The sequence below is a fragment of the Aquila chrysaetos genome, chromosome 12, assembly GCF_900496995.4.
Source record: "Aquila chrysaetos chrysaetos chromosome 12, bAquChr1.4, whole genome shotgun sequence".
In the NCBI taxonomy this organism is placed as follows: domain Eukaryota; kingdom Metazoa; phylum Chordata; class Aves; order Accipitriformes; family Accipitridae; genus Aquila; species Aquila chrysaetos.
The window spans coordinates 119,897-141,103 of NC_044015.1; the positions used below are offsets into that span (position 1 = coordinate 119,897).

Genomic DNA, 21,207 nt, shown 5'->3' on the forward strand with positions numbered 1-21,207 from the left:
CGGGACTTGGCAGATTCACCCGGTGGCTCCAGGGCGCCATCAGCGGGCGGCCTGGCCTCCTTCAGACAGCCTGCACTGGAGCCAAACATCCCGGCTGGGAAAGGGGATGCACCTCGACTTGACTTTGTACCTCCTTACAACACATGCGGGAAGGTGGGGCAGCCAATGCTTGAAAGAAAGGTCTTACCAAGGAGAACCCTTTAGATACTCGGCCGTTGCGAGGAGGCAGAATGGAAGTACAACCTCCATCTTTCCCCTTCTGTTGTGTTTAGGGCAGTTTTCCACTCTACAACTATGACTGCTGTGGTTTTTAAGACTTGGACTGACTCATGCTCAGGGAACAGATCTCTTGCAATGTTTATAATTTGAATAAATAGTTTATAAGTGTTCAAAAAGTCATTTGGTAATGACAGAGGCACAACAATCTACCACTAGTACACACTGTTGGCTTCTCAGGTAGCCAGTTTTTCACAGTATTGAAGCTGTCCTGCATAGAAATTTTAGTTGCCTCAAAGCAGCATGAACCCTTCAAATAAATGGGAATATGCTCACCTCAGGGTACTGGAATCTTGCTCAGCGTCTGTAAATGTTTTTTGTCATACTATTTGACTTTTGACTTATATAGAAGGGATGAGGTAAGCTCCTAAACGTTTTCTCCCTTTTTGCAGGGGGGCTATACCTTCAAATAACGCAAGGAGATTCCAGGTTTTTGAGCTTCCAGCAGCAAATAGTCCTGCAACAAATCTGTTCATCAAACCTACTCACTTGGTTTATTTTTCCAAGGGAAAAGGGACAAACAAATAAGGAAATGAAAAATGTTAAAATACTTAAATATTACATTTGTAGTCAGAAAAAATATGTAAATCAACTGCATTGAACTTTCTATTAGCTTTTAAATATTCACCTCAATAGACATTTGTTCTTTAGGACACACAAGAGATAAATAATTGAGTTAACATTGCTAGATAAATCAACTCTTTTTCCTGAGCTGCAGATATTCCAGACTATAACCTTGAAGTTTCTATCCAGTAACTACAAATGGAAACTAAACAGATCAAAGTGAGCAAGAAGGAGCCCACACTTGAATACCCGGAGGCCCAACTTACTGAGACATAGAGTAGCACCCCCATCATTTCAGATCGTAAGTCAAGACTGAATGGCTCTTAAATGTAAAAACCCAGCTTGGCCACAAGGTGCAGAAGCTCGGTATTTTGCCTTGTGCTATGAACAACATGAGAGCACATGATTTAAACAAACAAAAAAACCCCAAAACCAAGCCCCACAACAATTTTGGGTATCTGTGGTTTTAAATGTCTAAACAGATTGTGGTGACTCCTCCAGCCACAGATAGTTCCATTTTGGCTTCAGGGTCCTTCCTCTTAGCACTGAGTACAAGGCAGAGTTCATATTACATGTTAGTACTTATTTTGTAACAATTAACCAACCTCTCTGATTTAAGACATCAACTACAATAGTCCAACCTACTTGCATACAATCCCCATTAGTGCCTGTGTGGGTGGGAGTGGACAGAAGGAATGAACAGCTTCAGTGCTTAAACCATGTTGGAAAACCAAATTTTTGTGAGCTGCAGACTGACAGCACTAGGACAACAGGTGAAGTCAGACAGATAGCAAAGAAAATTGTTTTATGGCTAGAAGCATCAACTGCTAGCTAGTTGTGTATATGTGGACTTAATGCTTTCCATGCTTCTTCCTTCCAGGCAAGGCAAACTCCTGATAAAAAGGATAGGTAAAAATAGGGGCAACAACAATCAGCTACACAGAGCTCTTCTGCAATGTTGTGGACAACTTTTATTTTACCAGAACAGCCATTGGATTTCTGCCTTTGCGTGTCGTGTTAGTGACAGAATTGATCAGATATGCTGCAGTATGGACCAGCATCATTTTTCTTGTTATTTTCAAAAGCTAGCAGAACAGCAGGATCTATTTACAAGCTTCTCTGTCAACTTCCCAAATGTGGGAACTAAGTTCACTCCCAGGATGGGCACTCTGTTCCAGCTATGAGAAAGTTGGAATTTGGCTATCTCAGATTTGAGCGTATAATGTTTCAGTGCACGTGCACTTTGATCAAAAGCATAAACCCTTATCTGTAGTAAAAACTGCTTTCTATGGCAGCCAGCTACACAAAATGCATCCAATCAGATTATAGGACAAATTACCCTTGTGTGGGATAGAGCGATGTACTATCCAAACTGCCCTTCAGGTTTATGAATTCTCCTCATTTACTTCTATCCACCTTTCTTTTATATAGCTGCCACTGGCTTCTGGCATTGCATCAGGAGCGTTAGCAGTTTATTGTTGAGACCACAAGGAGCTAAAGTGTTTGCTTTAATGCTACAACCTTGACAGGGACATAGCTGCAACCACACTGGGTTGCCTTGGTGGAAGTTTTTTACTCTAAACTTTGAGCTTCTCATCTGGAAGACTGAACGTTGACAGTCTCCACTGCAAGGAAGAATGCTCCAGGCCTCTTCTGTTCTCTCTTGCCCACTACTTGCAAATTTTATATACATCAAGTCAAGCTGCAGCAGGATTGCTAATAATTTTGGTTTTTCTATTTTTCTCAGTGAGGTAACGGAGTTTCATTAAGCCTGGTTAAGTAATCTGCTCGCCAAGTGTAACACACTAGAAATGTATGATGCAGCTGGAGGCCTCTGAAACTACTTCCAGGTACTCAGAACCTACAGAGAAGTTCTTCAGATAGCCACTGTACCGTGCATGTTCTGAACCTACACAGTCCAAAGCATGCACCTTCCCATAGCACAACATACATAGTCTCTAAGGGCAGAGCATAAAAGCCAGTGGAAAACAATCAAGGCTCGTCTTCCAGCCACTCCAGCAATTTCTGAAGCCATATTTATAAATTCATTTGGCGGCAGAGGGTCATGAACACTTCATGCATGTAGAGAGATGTATTTTAAGTAAGCACTCAACAGATCAGAAAAAGGAAAGTTTTCCTATAGGGCTGATATATCAGGAGTGCTTGGTACCATGCCACCTGCTGATATTACAGTGAGCCACTGACATCAGTGTGCTCTCCTGGAAAAGACCCTTTGAAGAACAAGTTACTACACATTTAAAGTAGCATAAAGCACACATCGTGGGGTAAGGGAACTCCAAGAAGGAGACTACAGTGAAACAAAGATGGATTGAAATCAGTGCTTTGGTCCCCATCCAAAGGACAAGGACAGTGACTGGTCACAACAACCCCTTTTCTAACAAGTGCGCACACAGCAGCTGTGGTGCAGACAAGGATGCACAGCTTGAATCTTCCTTGCATACAAAAAAAGGGTACACCTTCATTCAAGCCCACAAGAGCTTTTCAGCCTCTGTAAAAGATGCTATTTTAAATACAAGTAGTCATTTAAAAAAAAAAAAAAAAAAGCAGTCACCGTGGCCTGTGAAGAGACCTCATGTGCATAGAACAAATTACAGAAAGGACTCAAACATTGTTGAGTGGCAGGACAGTAGTATTCAATCAGGACATCTTCTAGAAATACAACTAGCCTAGGACTTGTAGTCAGTATCTTCATGTATTTTCCATAACTTGAGGGTAAACAAAGTGCAACACTGCCCAGAAAGGGCATTCAGGTCTCACCAGAAAGTGGTGACAAGTATCCTGCTTACCTTGGATGGTGGAATTCAGGAAAGACTTAAACATAAGATGATGACAATGCTTGAGCAACTGGTTACCTGGCCCTCCTGATCTTTGCACAGCATTGGCAACTATTTTGGGCAACTACATAGCGCTCTCCATCCAGAAGCATCAGCAAACTAAAAATAAGGCTTGCTCAAGGATAAAATAACAGAGAGCGTGCGTTCCAAGATACACTCTCTTAGGTACAGTTCTAGAAACAGCCATGTTTAAAATGACATTCATAAAACTTCTTTTTTTGTTTCGTTTTGCTTTTTAATGGCTAAGTGACCTGCCTCCCTTCATATATACTGGGGGCAGCACATGAAAGGACAGCAACAAGCACTTTGGGAACTTGCTCATACGTGCAGGCCAGGAACAGTGTTTCCAGAAATAATAGAGCTGAAAAATGTGAAATGAGACCCTGAGATGCAGGTGAACATGGGAAAACACCCCAAAATCCAGAACCCATCTGGAAGCGAAAACTGAGGAATGAAGATTGAAGGGATTACAGACCAGAGCTCAGGAGGAGCTGGGCTGCTCTTGCTATTGATATCACCAGCTCGTTTAAATACATGGAACAGCACAGAACATGATCCTGCAAGCAGCTGGGACTGTAGAACACCCCTTATAAACCAAGCAAGAGTTTAGCACAGGGTGGTGGCAGCCATGAACTGTTCAAGGACCATAAACTTTAAGAGAAATCAAGTACACAGCAAAATGTATCCTCCAATAGAGACAGGAGAGAATCTGTCCTGGTAAGAACCCTAATGCAAGGAACCCATTTTAACAATCTTTCCTCCTTCTGTCAATAACAGTCAAGATCGTTTACAGTGCACCTCCTAACAGGGAATGAGTTATTGCACAGTCTAAACAAAATGCAAGAACACACTTGCTGCAGACACTGCTTGCTCAGCACACCTTCCCAAAGCCAGGCAATGAACTTACGGAAGAGGTGCCATAAGAAAACATGCTAAAAGTATTCCCTTTAATTTGCATGTGCACTTTTTTTTTCTTTTCAACAACTGCTCTGAGTCCTTGGTTGCTGAGCAGAGATAACACATCACTTTGTAGTTTCATTTTCCAAGTTGGCTGTATGGCACATATGTCCATGAAGGTGCTGGACTTGGTTTTACACTCAGAGAAGCTGCTCAGAATCAGCCGTTCATTGTTTAAACAACCAGCAGGAACTACTGAAGTCTCTGAGCGTCTCCCTCGCCAAAAAGCAAAGGAAAACAGCCATGGTGCAAGTCAGGGGAAGAAGGTGAAGAAAAGCACTTAAAAGGTGCACAAGAGTTTAAATTTCATTTTCTTTCTGCCTTCCTCCCCTCCATAGAGTAGCAAAGAGGAGACAGAGGAAGAGAAACAGCAGGATTCAATGGAAGGCAGAAGGTTCCTGATGGGCTCACCGATGGCTCAGTGCTGCTGTATGGGTGACGACTTGTTGCTTCACTGATGTTTGGTTTTAAGGGATAATCTCTGTATCATCTTGTAAAGGAGACCAAAGTGCTAGAAACAGAATGAAAATAAGTAACCATGAGTCCTTATAAATTCTAATAAAACTACTGTGTCCTACACGGAGAGAAAACTTACTAGAAGGCTTAAAACAATACTAATGTTCACATGCAAGACCTTGTTTGGATCATAGGCTAGCACTCTCATCCTGAAGACAGAGTGGGACTTGGTGAATTAGGAGTTATGACAATGAAGCCAGTTACTTGAAGTTGTACAGAAAGTAACAGCTTACAGAAGTGTTTGTGCAGGCCTGTATCACCCCCATTGTGAAGATGCAAACACTTGTTAAAGATTTTACATTTTTTGATGCAATTCTGTTCCTTCTGAAGGGGAGGAGAAAGCTTCAGATTTCAACACATGCATGATACTAGTCACTACAGAAACACTGCTGCTAGCAGTTTCAGGAATGTAAAAATGAACCAGGCAAACACAGAGATTCCCAGTTGTTCACTATCCTTTAACTGGATCTTCTCTTTCACCATTTCACCAGTGACTTAGAAATTAACCTAATTCCTCTTTTGAGTCTGCTTTGATTAATTGCATTTTGATTCAATAACAGCTACTTCAGATATCTGACAGATATAACAAGATCTAGGCTTCAAATAATCTGTAGTAATAAATGTAATGGAGATAGCTGACAGAAATCAAAGTATATGTTATCCCTCCTGTTTATGTTGTTACATCAGATTTTTAAATGCTTGTTGTTTCCCCAAACAAATAATAAACACAAATAACATGAAGAGATCAAAATTTAGATTGACCTAAAATACTTCCCTTTCATTCTAGTTCTTCAGAGAACCCAGCCAGGATCAGAAGCCTAGCTCACAGTGACTTTGTTAACACTTAAACAAAAACACTAAATTTAAGCTGGCTAGCCAAGGCATGGAGTATCACGTTTCCAGGAGTATGGACACAGGATGTATTTATGGTTTCATTAAAAAACAAACAAACAAAAAAACCCCCCAAAAAAATCCCACCAAAACACAACCCTGAAGATGCATTTCTAAGCTGCATCCCAAGTTCAGATACTGGAAGGACCTCCTAACACTCCGAACTTACTACAAGCTACAAACCTTTAACATTACAGCAGATTTTAATTACCTTGAGAAGTTTCAGTCTGAAGCAGTTACATAATCAAAACAGCTTAACAAGCAAGTTGTGCATGTCCTTGACCAAGAGAAGGAGCTCTATAAAATAGTTTTGCACTAGAATGGCAAGAGATTGCCTTCAGCACAGCCAACTGAGATACTCAAAAATACACACATCAAAACAGCCAGCCATTTTGGATTACTACTTTTAGAGCGGGGTGGCATTATTGTTCCAACTTTGGTGCTGGGACTGTGTGAGCACCGGTTACTGTAGCTAATGTGATTTATGAGGAAAATAGTACATCTGTCTCTGCTTCGCTTCTCTTCTCTTACCTGCACTGCAACATAGGCAACACCAAGGTAGGCTGCGATACAGACAGCCAGAAGCAGGTCAAAGATTGCTGGCTTGACCCTGCAATAAAGAAAGAACAGATGAAATCGCTACAGCAGGTACTGCCACAGAGTGAGACAATAGCCCAACATGCCCAAGGGAATTCCATACCTGTATGCATTCATCACCTGTTTCAGCTGGTCATAGAAAACAAACTCAGGGTCCCTGTGAAAAGAAGAAATTATTCAGGTTGTATTACACTTCTTGACACTGCAGTAAGAACAGCCCAGGCCTCTGTTCCCAAGGAGTTCATCCAACCAAAGACAACTAAGCATGACCACCTTGCATACCAGTTTTGAACTGATTCTTTCTTTTCCTACAATCAGAAGCCTAAGGATCCAATTCAGAACACATGCTGTTCAGCTGTCATGGAAGAGGCACATGAAGATGCCTCACTGGGTTCATTAAACTGCTTCAACCCAAGCAAGTTAGACAGGATGGAAGCTGCCTTTTTGCAATTAAAGAAAGCTTTCTAGTGGACCTTAGTCTTTTCCTGCAGAGAGAAGCAGCACTCAGAATGGGAAGGATGGAACCAAAACAGCGAAAAAACAAGCTCTTCAGACAGAGGGAGCTGCTGGGACTTGTTACTGTGCTGTGCGGAATGGTAAAGAGCTTTCCCCAGGAGAACAGACAGCATGAACCAAAACTGACAGGAGAACAGAAAAGAACAATCACTTCCAGCTACATGCCAAGAAGCCAGAAAAGCTGCAGCTCAGAGACAAAATTCATTGGAGGGGGAAGCCAGTTTGCATGCCCTGGCTGGTTCTTTCATTTCTTTTCTTACCTTTTGTCTGCCTTTACATGATGCTGTTTGACATCCTTCAGGTAGCGACCCATATAATATTCTAAGGTGTTGAGGAAGGTGCTGTCTTTATCAATCAGCTGGGCAGCCCTGGGCTGACTGCTCAGCCAGTCCATCACTGATTCTAGTTGCTCCTGCTGGATCTGCTGCAGAAAAATACCACCAAAGAAAGGGATTCAACCACACATATGCTGAGACCAGAACTCTCTCCCAGACTCTTGATTCCTTCTTCCCACAGATTACAAAAATGCACTGTGCTCACCATCTGATCTGTGAAGATCTGCAGATCTGCAGGTGCTCCCTGCAAGGGAAAAAAAAACCCAGGCTATTGGTGAATGCAAGTTGCTTTGGGTAGGACAGATCTGGCTAGCATGACCGGCAGCTCTTACCTTTTCTGTTAGGTTATAGATGACCCTTGTCAAAGCCTCAGCAATGATTCTAGTGTTCCTCGTTAGTGCCTTAGTGTCTATTCGTGCCCTAAAGCAGAAGAGGGGATTATGGACTTGTCAATGGGATCAGCTTCCTCTAGAAACCACCCTTTTTCACTGCATCAAGCGTGAGCCTGAATCCAGAGCCCAACTCTCAGTGTTTTTTCACCCATCCTCTGACCACCAGAACAGCACAAGCAGTCCTGAAGCCAATTTGTGTTTACGGGCTGGATTTCAACTGCAGCCTTCCGTAAGGCCTCTAACCTCCTATCCATGATGCTGTTGCGTAGGCTGTCCCGGTGGCTCTCCAGATGGGAGATGGTGAATGCTGGCAAGCGTCGGATTGCAAAACGCTCATGCTCCCATGCCAGCATGTCTTCAGCCAAGTTTATCTTCTTGTGCACCATGGAAAACTTCACCTCTGGGAACTGGCTGGCAACAACCTGTGGGAAAGGACAAGCCATTCAGGGTGTCATGCTGCCCACTGCACAGTCCCATCTTGCACTGCCCAGTCCACCTAGACCTAATTTTTTTGTGTTACAGAAGGAAAATACACTTCCCCCTGTAAGGTGCAGTTACTGCCATTGAAAAGCTTTTTTAATGTCAAAAAAAGCTGTTTTAATGTCACTACGGGGCAGCTTTTGCACGCAAAAAGCCATAAGGAAGTGCAATGGAAAATGCAGCAGATCTAGGCTGCTTCATTTGGGACTGTGCAATGAGGATTTGTCTGCACTTCAAATAAAGTGACTGTAAACAATACATGAAATATTTCAATGGCACACCCTTTCTTCACATCTTCGTTCCTTCCTCTCTTGGAGAGCTGCAGCTCCCCATAGTAAGTCCCAAGTTCCCATCTACCTAAAATGCTTTTAATTACCATCTCCAGTTCTCTCAGAAACGCATGCTGCAAGGTCCCCTCCTTGGGAGGCTTTGAGACATGGAGATGAAGGCTATCGCCTCGGCCCAGAGTATCAAGGCAGAGAACAAATGCTACGTTGTCCTGCAGCAGGCTGGAATCTGTAACAGAAAAATCCAAACCTTTATTGCTATGTTTTGTGCTGGGAGTTCCATCCCCAAAAAAGCAAGGCCCACACAAGGAGATTCTCACAGGAGGGCTGACACGCTAGACACTTAACAGAATTGTATTAACAGAGGTCTTGTCACAGAACATGCTGGAATGCCAGCCCCTTACTCACCAGTGTGGTCCAAATTGTCTTCTAGCCACCGCTTGGTTCCTTGATAATTAAACTTGCCACCTCCAGATGCAAAGAACAGCAAGTTATACCTGCCCATCAAAGGCGACAGAAAAGTGTTAACACACTGCACTCCATGGCTACAGAACTCCTTTACTCGCCTTGGAGGTGTGGTGAAATCACAACAGCTAGCACCTGACATTCAAGGCAAATGGTCCATTAACAAACACTTCCTACATGCTACACACTAAGGTAATGGCAGGACACGGTAAAACGGGGCGGGGGGGGGGGGGGGAGTTCCCAGTGCCTGAGGATGGAATCTATTTCCCACATCATTCCTTCCACTTGTCCCCAAGCTTGAGCAGAGCTACAGCAAAGAAACCAAAGGAAAGAGCTTGGCCATTAACAGCAGCTGTACTCAGAGGGAAACAAAACAGAGCAAAGGAAGTAAAGGACTGCTTGTAACACTCTACAGATCTGGAGCAAAAGCCCTTCTTATATCAGCTACACACATTCAACCAAGAGTAGGGCAGCTTCTTACCCAGCATGGGTACGTCTGTAGGTGTAGAGCCGGGAAAACAGCCTGGCTAGTTCCAGTAGCACTGAGATACCACTGCCATTGGAGTCAGCACCATGTGACAGCCACTGCAGGGATGAAGTGGGACAGAGACAAGGTGACAACCCTACACTTATTCTCACGTACCAGAACAACCTTCAAGATAGCACATCACCATGCTCTGCTTACAACTGCCCCGCATCTTTAAGACCAAGAAAAAACACAGGGGCAGAGGCCACATGGGAAAAAAGACAGGAACACACAGACAGGAACAAAGAGCTGCAGGAAGAAAGAATACTCACTGGAGCCACTCCAAAAGAGTCATAGTGGGCAACTATCACAACAGTGGGCAGGTCTTCTCCACCCAGCCCAGTCAGCCTTCCCTGCAGAGGAAAGAGATCAGTGTCACTCAGCATCGCCTCTTGTGCGCCTGCACAAAGTCAGCCTGACTTCTATGTGCCTGTTGAGTCTGCAGTGGCCTCAGCTCTGAGGACTTCAGATACTTACCTGGGTGAGACTCCCCTGACTTCCCCTATCAGTCCAAATGTCTGAATGTCTGATGAAGTCCCAATAAAAGATGGCATCCCATCAATGTTGCCAGTTTGAATCCATATACAACTCACCTCCACACTGGGTATGAGCCAGTCATTGATAGCTTTGCTTTGGGCCCCACTGGTCACCATCTGGAAGCCATTGGCAGTTGCTGTGTGCAGCAGAACTAGAGCAACAAAAAAAAAAGGTATATCTGGGTAAGCTTCATCCCTTTATTTCCCTTGCTAAGTGAACTTTGGAGAGACCAGCTTTAAACCATTTAAGTCCTCTCACTTGTCGCTTATGTTTATGCGTTGACACAGAATCCTGGTGACCATGCATTTTCATTCTGTCCTGAAATCCCAACACTTTGAGCTGGCTAAAACAAAAACTTTTCTCCAGCAGTCCTAAAGTTAATCATGAGCAGCAGGTCAGTAAGACAGTAAAGTTATTTACAGAGGAATACATGGAAGCACTGAACTTACTTGTGGTCAGACAAAAAGCTTCAGCTTCTACCAACACACTAAAGTCACTTAACATCTCCAATGTTGTTTTTAACCTGACTTCTGCTTTCTACCTTACTTCCAACAATGTGAAGCTGAGAACTCAACTCCATGCAACTGTATTTCCAAATATAGTCAAGTAATACTCTCTCTTATACTGTGTTTTTCTTCCATTAAATCTCAATGCACTTTAACAAAGACAGAATAAACATGAAGGCAACAGAACACTGGTTCATGGTGCATATGACACAGCAGACTGCTCCCAGAGATGGGATCAGGCCTGTCTTCCTCTAAACCTTTCCCCCACTTGTTAGAACTCACCTTCTGCAGCCGAGGCAGAACCCTGCGATGCAGAAGCAGCCCGCGTTTGTTCATAGATAGACAGCAGCTCTTCATCTTCCACTGCAAAGTAGACTGGCACAATGGTTTCCATAGCAAGCATTTCCGGCTCTATCTCCATGAATTGCTGAGGATTTAAGTGAGACACAAACTTAGCATCTGCTAAACATGCAAGAGGGCAGAAAAAAATTAACAACCAAAGCAGAGAGAGAAAGATAAGTGTTAATATGATTTGTTAGAATGTGAAGCGTTAGAATACGATTTGTTGTGCATTACAACAGGAGCTTTCAGTCCTGCAGCAACCCAAGCCTCTTTCCCTCTCAAATACATCTCCCATCGGAAGAGAAAGGAAATTTTTTTTTTACCCTTACAACATCCTGTGGGACAGAAGAGATAGATCGCGGCAAGATGATCACCACAGCACCAGCTGACTGGCGGAGAGCCTTCTGGTACTGCTCATAGGAGAAATCCACCAGCCGCATCATGACGCAGCGGCGGCTCAGGACATCTGCTTCTACAGTGCGGGCTTCTGTGTTAAGCACTGCGCTCCTGGTGCCTGCGAGGAGAGAACAGCAAGAAGTTTCATAAATGATTTTGTCGCATCCCCTTTGCTTGAGACTAGCTCCTTCTCAGAACAGTCTTGGTGACAGTCTTATGAACTTCAGAGCAGTCAGGACCTGCAGGAAGCTAAGTTCGTCTCTTCCCCCTCGTCCAAGAAGGAAGATCTGTATTTTTTCCTTGCATCCATCAGAGCAACATCTGTGCAGCCCTGTCCTGCCAGGCTCCCTTTACTCCAGCACTATGCAGCGTCAACCACCTTCCAGGCTTCCTCCCCACCACAACCATGCAGGCTACCCGTTTACTTGCCTGCACCTAATACCTGCAGACAGCAATAAATCTGGAGAAAGCCTGGCCTCCTGCTATGCAGCCTGCTGCATTGCCAGCTGTAGGATCAGGTCTGCAAGCAGAGGATGCAAGCTGTGCAGAACCACTTTGTGAAAGGACACAAGATTACCCCTTGTCCATCCAAAGGGCTGTTCTAAGCTCACCCAATGGGATGTTTCTGTGGCTGAGAAAATTACAAATAAGCAGGCTGCTCCTAGGTACTTGCTCTCTCCTACTCTCAGTTTCAGCATATCAAATCCCCCACATGAAAATGCAATCCTTTGGGAGAACAACAGTCTGGAGGCTTGCCAGCAGATCCAGCATTCTCCAAGAGAGGACCATGAGGGCATCTTGTATAGACATGTTCAAATCCACCTTACAATTTGTAATATTCCAAATCAAATTTCTTCTTCTATAACTCTGGCACCTACATCGAAGGTTTCATCATACTGGGTCCTCATGCAGCCAGGGAAGGAGCAAGGTGCTCTCAGCCTATGCCAAATAGAAGTGTTGCTAAAGGTTAGATTTAAACCTGGCTGAACTTAACTCTAACATTTGTTTGGTCTTGTCAAAGGTCTAATCACCTAAACAAGAAAAATCTGTACTTCCACTGCATAGTATCAGTGAGGGCCATACACCTAGAAACAGAGTTAAGGCACAATCCGAATTCTCTACACAGAGCTCCTACACTGTATAACAAACAAATATTAAACAGCAGCAGCCCCCTCGCCCCAATCAATAAAAAAAAAAATCCATAATGAGGATAATCTCTCCACCATTCCCAAAACAATGATGTGTAAACACAGCAAAGTGTGGATCCAGAGATCTGCTCCAAGCACAACCCTCTGAAATCTAAACAGAGCAGACCCAACAGTATTTTCTGACAGCACGGCAAGACAAGTTGATTCTCTGTAGTTTCTCGACAGAGAACTGTTTCATAATTGTTCATTTACAATCTAAAGAACTTTATTCTAACAGTATTAGAGGAAGTCCAAGTTTGTTCTTAAATTGCTCTATGACTGATGTTGACAAAAAAACCTCTTCTCCCCCCTGCAAGAAAAGGCTCAGCAGCAATCTCTATTTGGTCTTTTTGGAAAAGAATCTGGAACAACAAATAGCTTTCATCCCAAAGGACATCTGGCCTCAGAACACACATGGAACAGGAACATCAGCTACCCAAAGGTGCTGGCAAGGAACAAAGGAAACACACAGTCCACCGAGCTAAAAGGCTCCAGAAAAAGAAACAGCATAAAAAGTTAATTGCAAGCATCTTAAAAAACAATGTGTGGCTTTTCAAGAGTTCACAAAATATTCCAAAATATGTTGTGAGCACTTGGCTAGAAAGAACACTCAAGCAACCAAAGTCAAAGCCAGCTGAAACACATGCCTGCTGCCCCCATTAAGCCTGCCAACAAAGACTTACCACCACATGAGGAAACAGATAGCTTAATACCCCCATGAGAGAGCCTACCTCAGATCTAGTGAGGTTCTCAACAACAGAGGTCTCAAGATGCGGACACATTTTGGGGAACTGTGATGGAAGAACCCAGAAATAATTTCAGATATCCAGAAGCCACCAGATATCCAGGAGCATCTGTAGTGTTTACAAAGCATGCAGGTATAGCTGGCATTTCATAACTTCTACTGCTGTTTGATCTTATGAAGATCTGAAAGATCTAGAGACTGAGTCTCATGGACAGTATAAAATAAATTGTGGGGCTGTAATGCCAGACTGTTAACGTAAGTCTGAAACTTAGGCCACAAAACTGACAGCAGGAAGCGTCACTCACGGACAGAACGCATGCCCTGATCTGGAGTAAATTATCTACGGAAGACTCAGAAACACCACTTGATTCTGGGTTAGTGGGTACAGCGGGGTGGATTTGCAGAACAGGTTGTGTTTCTGACTCAGAGAAAGGTGTTGCACAATTGGCAGCCTGGAAGCAACAGAACAGAGGAACTGGAGGTCAATTGTAACATAAGGGAAGAACTGTAAAAGAAAAGACTCTCAAACAGAGATACTGGAGCAATAGACTGATAACTGAGACTGAAGAAAAGGCTGAAGAGCAAAGAAGAATCAACCTGTCAAAAGAGCCAAAGGCAAGAGAACAAAACTGAGCTCACAACCAAGTTCCCCAGTATGCAAGAGGGCTGCAGCTGGACAACTTGAAACACAGGGAGTTCAGCCCACAAACAGGAGTCTGCAAGGACACAGCAGGGTCCTTGGCCACCTCCAGGTCACCATGTGGGAGCTCTCGGCACTCTCCTGCTCATGCTGAGACTGGACGCTAAAACTCAGTATGATGGGGACTGCCTGTGGCCTGCCCTGGGTCTGGGCCCGGACCCGGACCCGGGCCCGGCCCCGGCTGCAGCCTCCCAGGGCCCTCCGTGCTCTCCTGCAGCCTCCCCTGGGCTGGGTCGCCCTCCCCAGCCCGCCTGCGGCTTCGCGGCCTACCCTGGGCCCCTCCCCGGGGTCGGGGCTCTTCCCAGGGACCCCATCGGCCCTGAACGGGGCCGCTGCCGGGACCCGCTCTCCCAGAGGGCCGAGCCCGGCCAGGCCGGGCAGCGTCTCACCGTAGGGCTGCCCGCCCAGCTCGTACTGCTGCATGCGGTAGACCGTGAACTCGTGGGCGGCCTCGGCGGCGGGCGGCGGGCCCAGGAGCAGAAGCACAGCGGGCACGAAGAGCAGGAAGCTGAGCGGCAGGCATGAGGCCTTCAGCACCGACTCCAGCACCTCGCCCGCCTCCTCCAGCATCGCCGCGGCCCCGGCCCCGCCGCTGCGGCCTGCTCCACCGCCACGCACGGCACGCGCGACGCGGCGAGGCGCGAGCGACGCGGCACGCGTCGCCCGCGGGCTGCCGGGAACTGTAGTTCCTGCGGCGCCGCAAGGGGCGCTGGGAGCTGTAGTCGCGGCAGCCCCTGCAGCGGCGTTGCCCCCCTGCCTGGCCTGCAGGGGGCGCTCCGCTCCGCCCCGCTCCGCAGCGGCGGCGCTGGGCGGCGGCTGCCGGGTCGGGCCTGTGGCGGCCGCACGGGCGGCCCGCCCGGCGCCCGGGGCGCTCGCTGCCTTCCCCCGCGCTCCCTCCCGCCGCTCTCCGCGCCGGGCAGACCGGCAGGGCTGTCCGCGCCGACCGCAGGGCGCTGGTCGCCCGCGGCAGCGGGAACTGTGAACAGAACCCGCGGAGCCGCGTCACGCGCGTCGCCGAACAGCGGCGGCGAGATTGCCCGGTGCCGGCGGGCGTGCGGGGCGCAGCGCAGCGCCTGCCCGGGCCGTGCTGCCTCCGGCTGCGCCGCCGCCGGGAGCGGGGCGATCCCGCAGCCCCGGGAGCGGGGCGGTGGGCTTCGGCTGTCCCGGGCCCACGGGGAATGTCTGCCTGCTCCGGGGCGCACGCCTGGACGTGGCGGGGGCGGTCGGCGAGGCCCTGCGCCGAGCGGCGAGCTGGGTCCCGGCCGAGGGGCGCGCTGAGCGGGCAGCCCGGACCTGCCCCAGCTCGCAGCCCTGTCCCACACCGGCCACCTCGGTGCCGCCCTTGGCGGTATCGGACCTCCAGACTGCCACGCGGAGGCCCCCCGCCTGCGGGAGCAGCCACCGGGTACCTGACCTGCAGGAAGATAAAATCATAGCAAATCAAACCGGGGCTTTCTTACCATCTAGATTTATTGCGAAACAAATGGGCTGGAAGCTCAGCACCTCCTGCTGAGCTGCTGGGCCAGCAGGTTTTAAGTCTTCAGGAGCTTCTGCTCCCCAGTGCTTGGGTGGCTTTGGCCTCCTTGTGTGATGAGAGGAGGCATGGGTAGCTTTGGGATGAAAGGAGGCATTTGGGTACTGCTCTGATTTTTCACTTGGTTAGGGAATAGACGAGCAGGAATCTGAGGTGCAAGCTGGCCGTGCCTTCTGGGCCCCACTGGATCTCTATCAGACCCAGGCAGGAATGGGGCTATTTTGGAGACAGCCATTTTCTGTAGCACAGAGCAGTCCTCTCGGTACCGGGGATGAAGTCTGGCCTCAGTGAACTTCTGCAACCTGCAGGCCTTGCACGTGGGTGTCATTGTGACCCTGCCCCCCCTTCCCTCTGCCACCAGGCATTCTGCAATGTTCTGTTGGCTCCTTCGGAGCTGCTAGTGCTGCTTGACCCCTGTCACAGTCCCAGCCCTTCCAGCCCTGCTGCAAAGGTCTCCAAGCCCTGCAAAAGCCTCTGCTGGCCCCAGCCAGCCTTGCCCTGGGAGCAGTTCCCCCCACCAACCTCATGCAGCACAGCTACCTGCCTGCCCGAGGAAACATCCGTTTCTGCTGCCAGCTGGGCTGTGTCCGTGCACGACTTGGTAAACTCTTAAGCTTCCTGCCTGTGAAGCTGCAGCAACTTGGGATCTCTCCTGCTACTTCACAGATACCAGCCAGCAAACTGACAGGGTCAGAGGCTGCAGCCAGGCAGTCACTGGCCTGCAAGCTCAGGGGAGAGAAGGCATGGCATTCAGAGAGGTCAGGGCAGCAGTGCTCAGCCCTGGGGCAGCAGGGAGAATCCATATGTGACTACTGTGAGCCTGGCTCCTGGGGTCCTTAGGTACCTTCCCTGCTGTTGATGCTGCCCAGCTCACAGGGAGGTGGAGACCCTCAGAACATTTCCCTGGCAGAGCATGGGTGACCCCCTTCTCCAAATGTGGTAATGCTTAGAGAAAACATGCTAGGATCAGACCCCTCCATTCCTTTCCCAAGCTGTGCTGACCTTCAGAAGGGCTTGGGGCAGGCTCCACCCAACTCTTGCCTCTGCATGATGACCCTGTTCCAGGCTGTTGAAGTGATTCTTGCAAATGTGTTCTGTTGCAAGCACTGCTTTTGTAAAGTCTTCTGGAAGGATGCAGCCTTTTTGGCCCAAAAAGGAAGAGGAAACAATTCCTGCTGCTTCTGTTCAGGTACGAGCCAAACCCCACTGGAGACAACAGAATGCAAAGCCATCTACAAGCTGCTGCTCAACTTTCCAGTGCCCACCATAGTGGGCACCTCCCCCTGTGTGGGGACCTTAGAACTTGGCATTTTTACCAGAGCATGACCTACCTGTCTGGGAGGCCATAGCGCTATGAACCCTCTGCTGTACAGGCGTATGTTACCTGAGAGGTTCAGCCAGATGGGAGCAGGTAGCTCTGCCATGCATGATGGCACCAGACTCCCCAGTCACTGTGGATACCTCTTTCTGCCCGTGGTGGTGTCAGGGCTGTCACTGCAGGTGCAGCCCTATGCCCAGAGGCATGGCAGGGCTCTTACTTCTTGCTGCCAGGCTGTAAGCACTGTCACAGCATTTGCCCAGGCACAGTGCCCAGCGTCTGCACTCTGGTGAGGGATCGGGCTGTTGCTGCAGCCCCCTGCCATCCTGTGACTGGTTTGTGCAGCACTACAGGTGGGCACTTGGTTCCTGGCCAGGGGCCTCTGGGCTGCCCCACAGCCGCACATACTTGCACTTGCAAACCCAGTTGTTCTTAATTCCCTGGCAAGACATCAAGCCTGCATCCTTTCCCAGCAGCTGTGCCCATCGCAGCAGTTCCAGAAGGCTGTAAACTGCAGCAGAAGACTCAAGTGTCATCTCCAGCCCTGCATGACATGCAGTGGAGCACTGCCAGCCAGCCTCACCTGATCCCAAGGGGTTGGGGAGCAGTCTGGTTGGGGATACGCACCCTATTTGTCACTGTGCCCGGGGGCAAAATACCCTTATCAGGGCAGGTAGAGCATCTATATACATGCACACACGGAGCAGGGTCCACTTATAACCTAGGCACAGCAGTTGTCTCAGCAAAGCGTCAATCCCAAAATGTGCCCATATCCTTCACTCCCATCTGAAGAGCAATGCCTGTCCCTATGCTGCACCCACAGTGAAGCAACATCCCAGTCTGAAGGGACTGGAAAGCCTGGCCACAGTTAACAACTGGGGTGGGGCTGCACCTGGTCAGCCTGAGCTGCATGTAGGCTACAGTTCTGCCAGGCCAGGACCAGCAGCACAAGGTCCTGGTGGGCTGTCTGGCATCTTTTGCTCTCCCTGTGGCCTCTCAGAGGCTGGGGAGATTGCTCATCATGCTGGAGTTGCTGGAGAGAGGTGCTCTGGGCCGGGCATTCAGTGCTACAGAGCTGCGGAAGCTATCCCGGTAGCGCAGGGAGCTCTCTGTGGATGAGCCAGAGTTGATGTCTGTGATGACCAAGCAGTTCCCAGGCTTGCAGAGCCCAACCTTGACACAGCAGCAGCACAGCAGGCTTCCCACAGCACGGCGCACCTCCACGCTCCGGAGGGAGTAAATGATGGGGTTAACGCCTGAGTTAAGCATGGCCAGAGCCAAGGTCCAGTCCAGGCTGTGGAGGTGTGTGCAGGTCTGGGTCTCACAGAAGACATCAAAGAGCAACAGGACAAAGAGGGGACTCCAGCAGATGATGAAGGCACCCAGGATCATCAGCACAGTCTTGAGCAAGCGCAGGGACCGTTTGCGGCTATGCCGAGAACTGGTTTGCCTAGAACTGGCCTGGACCAGCTGGAAGATGGAGATGTAGAGGCCAATGATCCCCAGGAGGATGATGCTGAACATGACCACAGAGAAAAGGATGTAGTTCTTGGAGTAGAGAGGCAGGAGGACAGAGCAGGCATTGAAGTTGCACAGACAGTTCCAGCCCAGCAGTGGAAGCAGTCCAATGATGAAGGCAAGCAGCCAGCAGGAAATGATCAGGCTGCGTAAGCGCAGGGTCTTGCTGGCTTCATTCTCAGCAATTGGCCTTACCATGGCACTGTAGCGCTCGATGGCAGTCACAAGCAAGCTGAAGGTGGAGGCAGCCAGCGCGATGAAGAGAATGCCTTCCCGCAGGAACCAGAGCTGAGGTGAAAGCTGGAAGGTCTTCTTGCCCGAGAGGCAGAGATTAGAAAGGTAGGCAATTCCTGCAAGCAGGTCGCTCACAGTGATGCTGGCAATGCAGGAGTAGACCCAGCGGCGGGCTCGCAGACACCGCAGGATGGCCAGCAGCACAAGCAGGTTCTCCAGGATGATGATGCAGCTGATGATGGCAAAGGTTGTGCGGATGAGACCCATGCCCTCATCCCCAGTCTGCCGGTTGGTCAGCTTGCCTGTGAAGTTGTAGTGCTGCAGGATGATGTTCACATTCCTCATGGCAGCCAGCTGCAGGCAGGAACTTTTCCTGTCAAGCAGGTCAAGTCTGAGCTCAGGGTATTGAGCAGAGCCCAGTGGAAGGGGAAGGGAGCGATTCACCAGCCAGCTCAGCTCTGGACCATCCATCTTCTGAGCTTAGGTCAGCAGCCCAGGGATGCACGATGGAGCAAGGGTTGAGATGAGGTTTGGAGCAGAGAAGGCCCTCTGAGGGCTGGAGACAGCTGTGAGACTCTGCCACACAGGACTGGCTCTGATCCCAGCAGCCCTACCCAGCGTGGAGATGAGAGTTAGAGCCCTGTCTGCCAGCCCTGCAGCACTGAAAAGAGCAAGGGGAGAGGAGGGTGAGGTGTTTTGTAAGTCCAAGCATGAGCATGGGCTTCCTGTTGTTTAATAAAGTTTCCTGTTGTGAGCTAGAGTATTGACATCGTTTCTAACAGCTGTCATAATTTCTTAGTAAGGGCCTGGCTATTCTCAGCTTTGCTGTGGTTATGAAGGTGGGGGACATGAATGAAATGATGTGTGAGGCCCCTCTTTGAGTCAGGGCAGACTGGGTCAAATGGGGTAACACCTCCCACCTTGATGGGTAGGTCTGTTGGGCTGAACAAAGCCGCCAAGTGCTAGTAAGAGCACCCAGACAGCCTGACTCACTAAGTGCTTTGCCTTTTGTGGCATTAAATTCACCCCGAGCCTGGCAGAGAGCAACTGCCTCTTCATCAACTGCCCCGTGCACCACCCATGTCCAGATACATCCTTCTCCAGGAGGAAGCTCCATGCTCTCACCCCTCTGGGCTTCTCTGTGGGCCCAGCTCCTGCCAGTCTCTCAGGATACATCCATCCAAGTCCTGCCCTGTCAATGCAGCAAGTCCAGGCACCTGTGTTTCTCAAGCTATGGCTCAGCTCCACCTAGTTCAAGGGAAACCAGCTGGCCAAAGCCCTGCATGTGCCCTGACACTGCACCCTCCACCTTCAGCTCTCAAGCACCTGCTAGAGATAGGTCAGGATCTTCCCATTATTTAGGTCATAGACAGGGAAACAGAGGCACAAATCTGCTGCCTCTTGCCTGGCTTTGCAGAAGGTGCAGGGGGCTGCACTGAGACCAGAGCCCAGGAGTCATGACATGATTATTATGTTAATGTCTATCATTGACCTATTCCCTGCATCTGCAAAACTTAACTGGGAAGTCTTGCAACGTGCTATTCCCAACCGCGGCAGTCGAATTTGCCTTATGACTCACCTGTCATGACTGGCCTGAGGCTCTTGCTGCCAGAGGGAGGTTCAGCAGCTAGCAGTGCTCTCCAGCTGCTTGTCTGAGGCCCAGCACAGAGTAGGTAGTGGGGAGGGCTCCTTGTGCAAAATAAGTGAGACTTCTACCTACCAAAGTGGAAAAAGGGAAGTTACAACATCAACCACATTTCTGTGCAGGATGGACCCCACCCAAAACAGCTGCAAAGAGGCATAGAGAAAAGAAAGACAGAGCACCTTTTAACTCAGGATCACAGCAGAAGCTGCGCCCTGCTTTCTGCTTTCACCTATATTCTCATTCCAGACTGGTGCAAAGCCATGGAGAGGTCCCCAGGTTGAGAGCAAAGAGCAGTGATTTCTTCCATCAGCATGGCAAGCAGGGACTTGTCCTGGGAGTCCATCCACTGCTTGATGAGTGGAGAAATCCTAGCCTGGATCACAGCATAGACAAGTGGAAAATGCAAAGGAGGCTCCTGCTGCAGAAAGTCATGTGCAAGCAAGAGTGGTTTTCATCAAAAGCTGAGGGCTCCATCCTCCACATTCACCCTTTCAACTGGTGTTTTGGGCTTTTCTTTTCAGCGTGGAAAGAAACTTATGCTGATAAAGTCAGCAGATGACCCCAAGATTGAAGGAGCGGAAATCAGCAGGAAGGCTGGGCCATGAGTGCAGCTCAATCCAGAGAAGAGGAGTGCAAGGTTGCACATTCAGCACGAAGAGCACACTCCCAAATAGGCTGGGCAGATGCTCCTGGCACAGCACTGGAATCAAATGGGTCAATGTGGTTCTTGCACATCACCCCTGCTTTATACTTGCTTCAGGCTAAGCCTCCACCTAATGTGTCTGCTCAGGACAGAACTGGTGGGGTGTCCCTAAAAGATCAGTGGATGAAGAAACTTGGCTTGTCAGGGACACTAAGTAGCTTCTCAAATAGCTGGCAGTGTATGAG

General features: G+C 48.7%; 2 protein-coding genes across 6 annotated transcripts; both read right to left on the minus strand.

Annotated features, from left to right (window-relative positions):
- Nucleotides 1-1,788: 1,788 nt before the first annotated feature.
- On the minus strand, nt 1,789-14,722 carry NCLN (nicalin). 3 transcript variants are annotated; one of them, XM_030032505.2, is made up of 15 exons: nt 14,460-14,722; nt 11,366-11,556; nt 10,983-11,127; nt 10,251-10,345; nt 9,930-10,010; nt 9,613-9,716; nt 9,075-9,163; nt 8,756-8,895; nt 8,143-8,321; nt 7,840-7,927; nt 7,713-7,751; nt 7,433-7,593; nt 6,760-6,813; nt 6,591-6,669; nt 1,789-5,163 (listed from the first exon to the last, which is right to left on the minus strand). In XM_030032505.2, exons 1-15 carry the CDS (start codon nt 14,638-14,640, stop codon nt 5,104-5,106), a joined length of 1,686 nt encoding a protein of 561 aa, XP_029888365.1. In that variant the 5' UTR covers nt 14,641-14,722; the 3' UTR covers nt 1,789-5,103. The 3 variants fall into 3 exon arrangements, with proteins under 3 accessions (XP_029888365.1, XP_029888364.1, XP_040983580.1); XM_030032504.2 differs by having other exon boundaries at nt 7,433-7,596; XM_041127646.1 differs by lacking the exon at nt 14,460-14,722 and adding an exon at nt 13,357-13,375 and having other exon boundaries at nt 7,433-7,596.
- Nucleotides 14,723-15,522: 800 nt separating this feature from the next.
- Nucleotides 15,523-20,582, minus strand: S1PR4 (sphingosine-1-phosphate receptor 4). 3 transcript variants are annotated; one of them, XM_041128105.1, is made up of 3 exons: nt 20,499-20,582; nt 20,254-20,390; nt 15,523-19,166 (listed from the first exon to the last, which is right to left on the minus strand). In XM_041128105.1, the coding sequence occupies exon 3, from the start codon at nt 19,143-19,145 to the stop codon at nt 17,919-17,921; it is 1,227 nt and encodes a 408-aa protein (XP_040984039.1). In that variant the 5' UTR covers nt 19,146-19,166; nt 20,254-20,390; nt 20,499-20,582; the 3' UTR covers nt 15,523-17,918. The 3 variants fall into 3 exon arrangements, with proteins under 3 accessions (XP_040984039.1, XP_029888367.1, XP_029888366.1); XM_030032507.2 differs by having other exon boundaries at nt 15,523-19,284; nt 20,499-20,581; XM_030032506.2 differs by having other exon boundaries at nt 15,523-19,335; nt 20,499-20,581.
- Between the last annotated feature and the right edge of the window lie 625 nt (nt 20,583-21,207).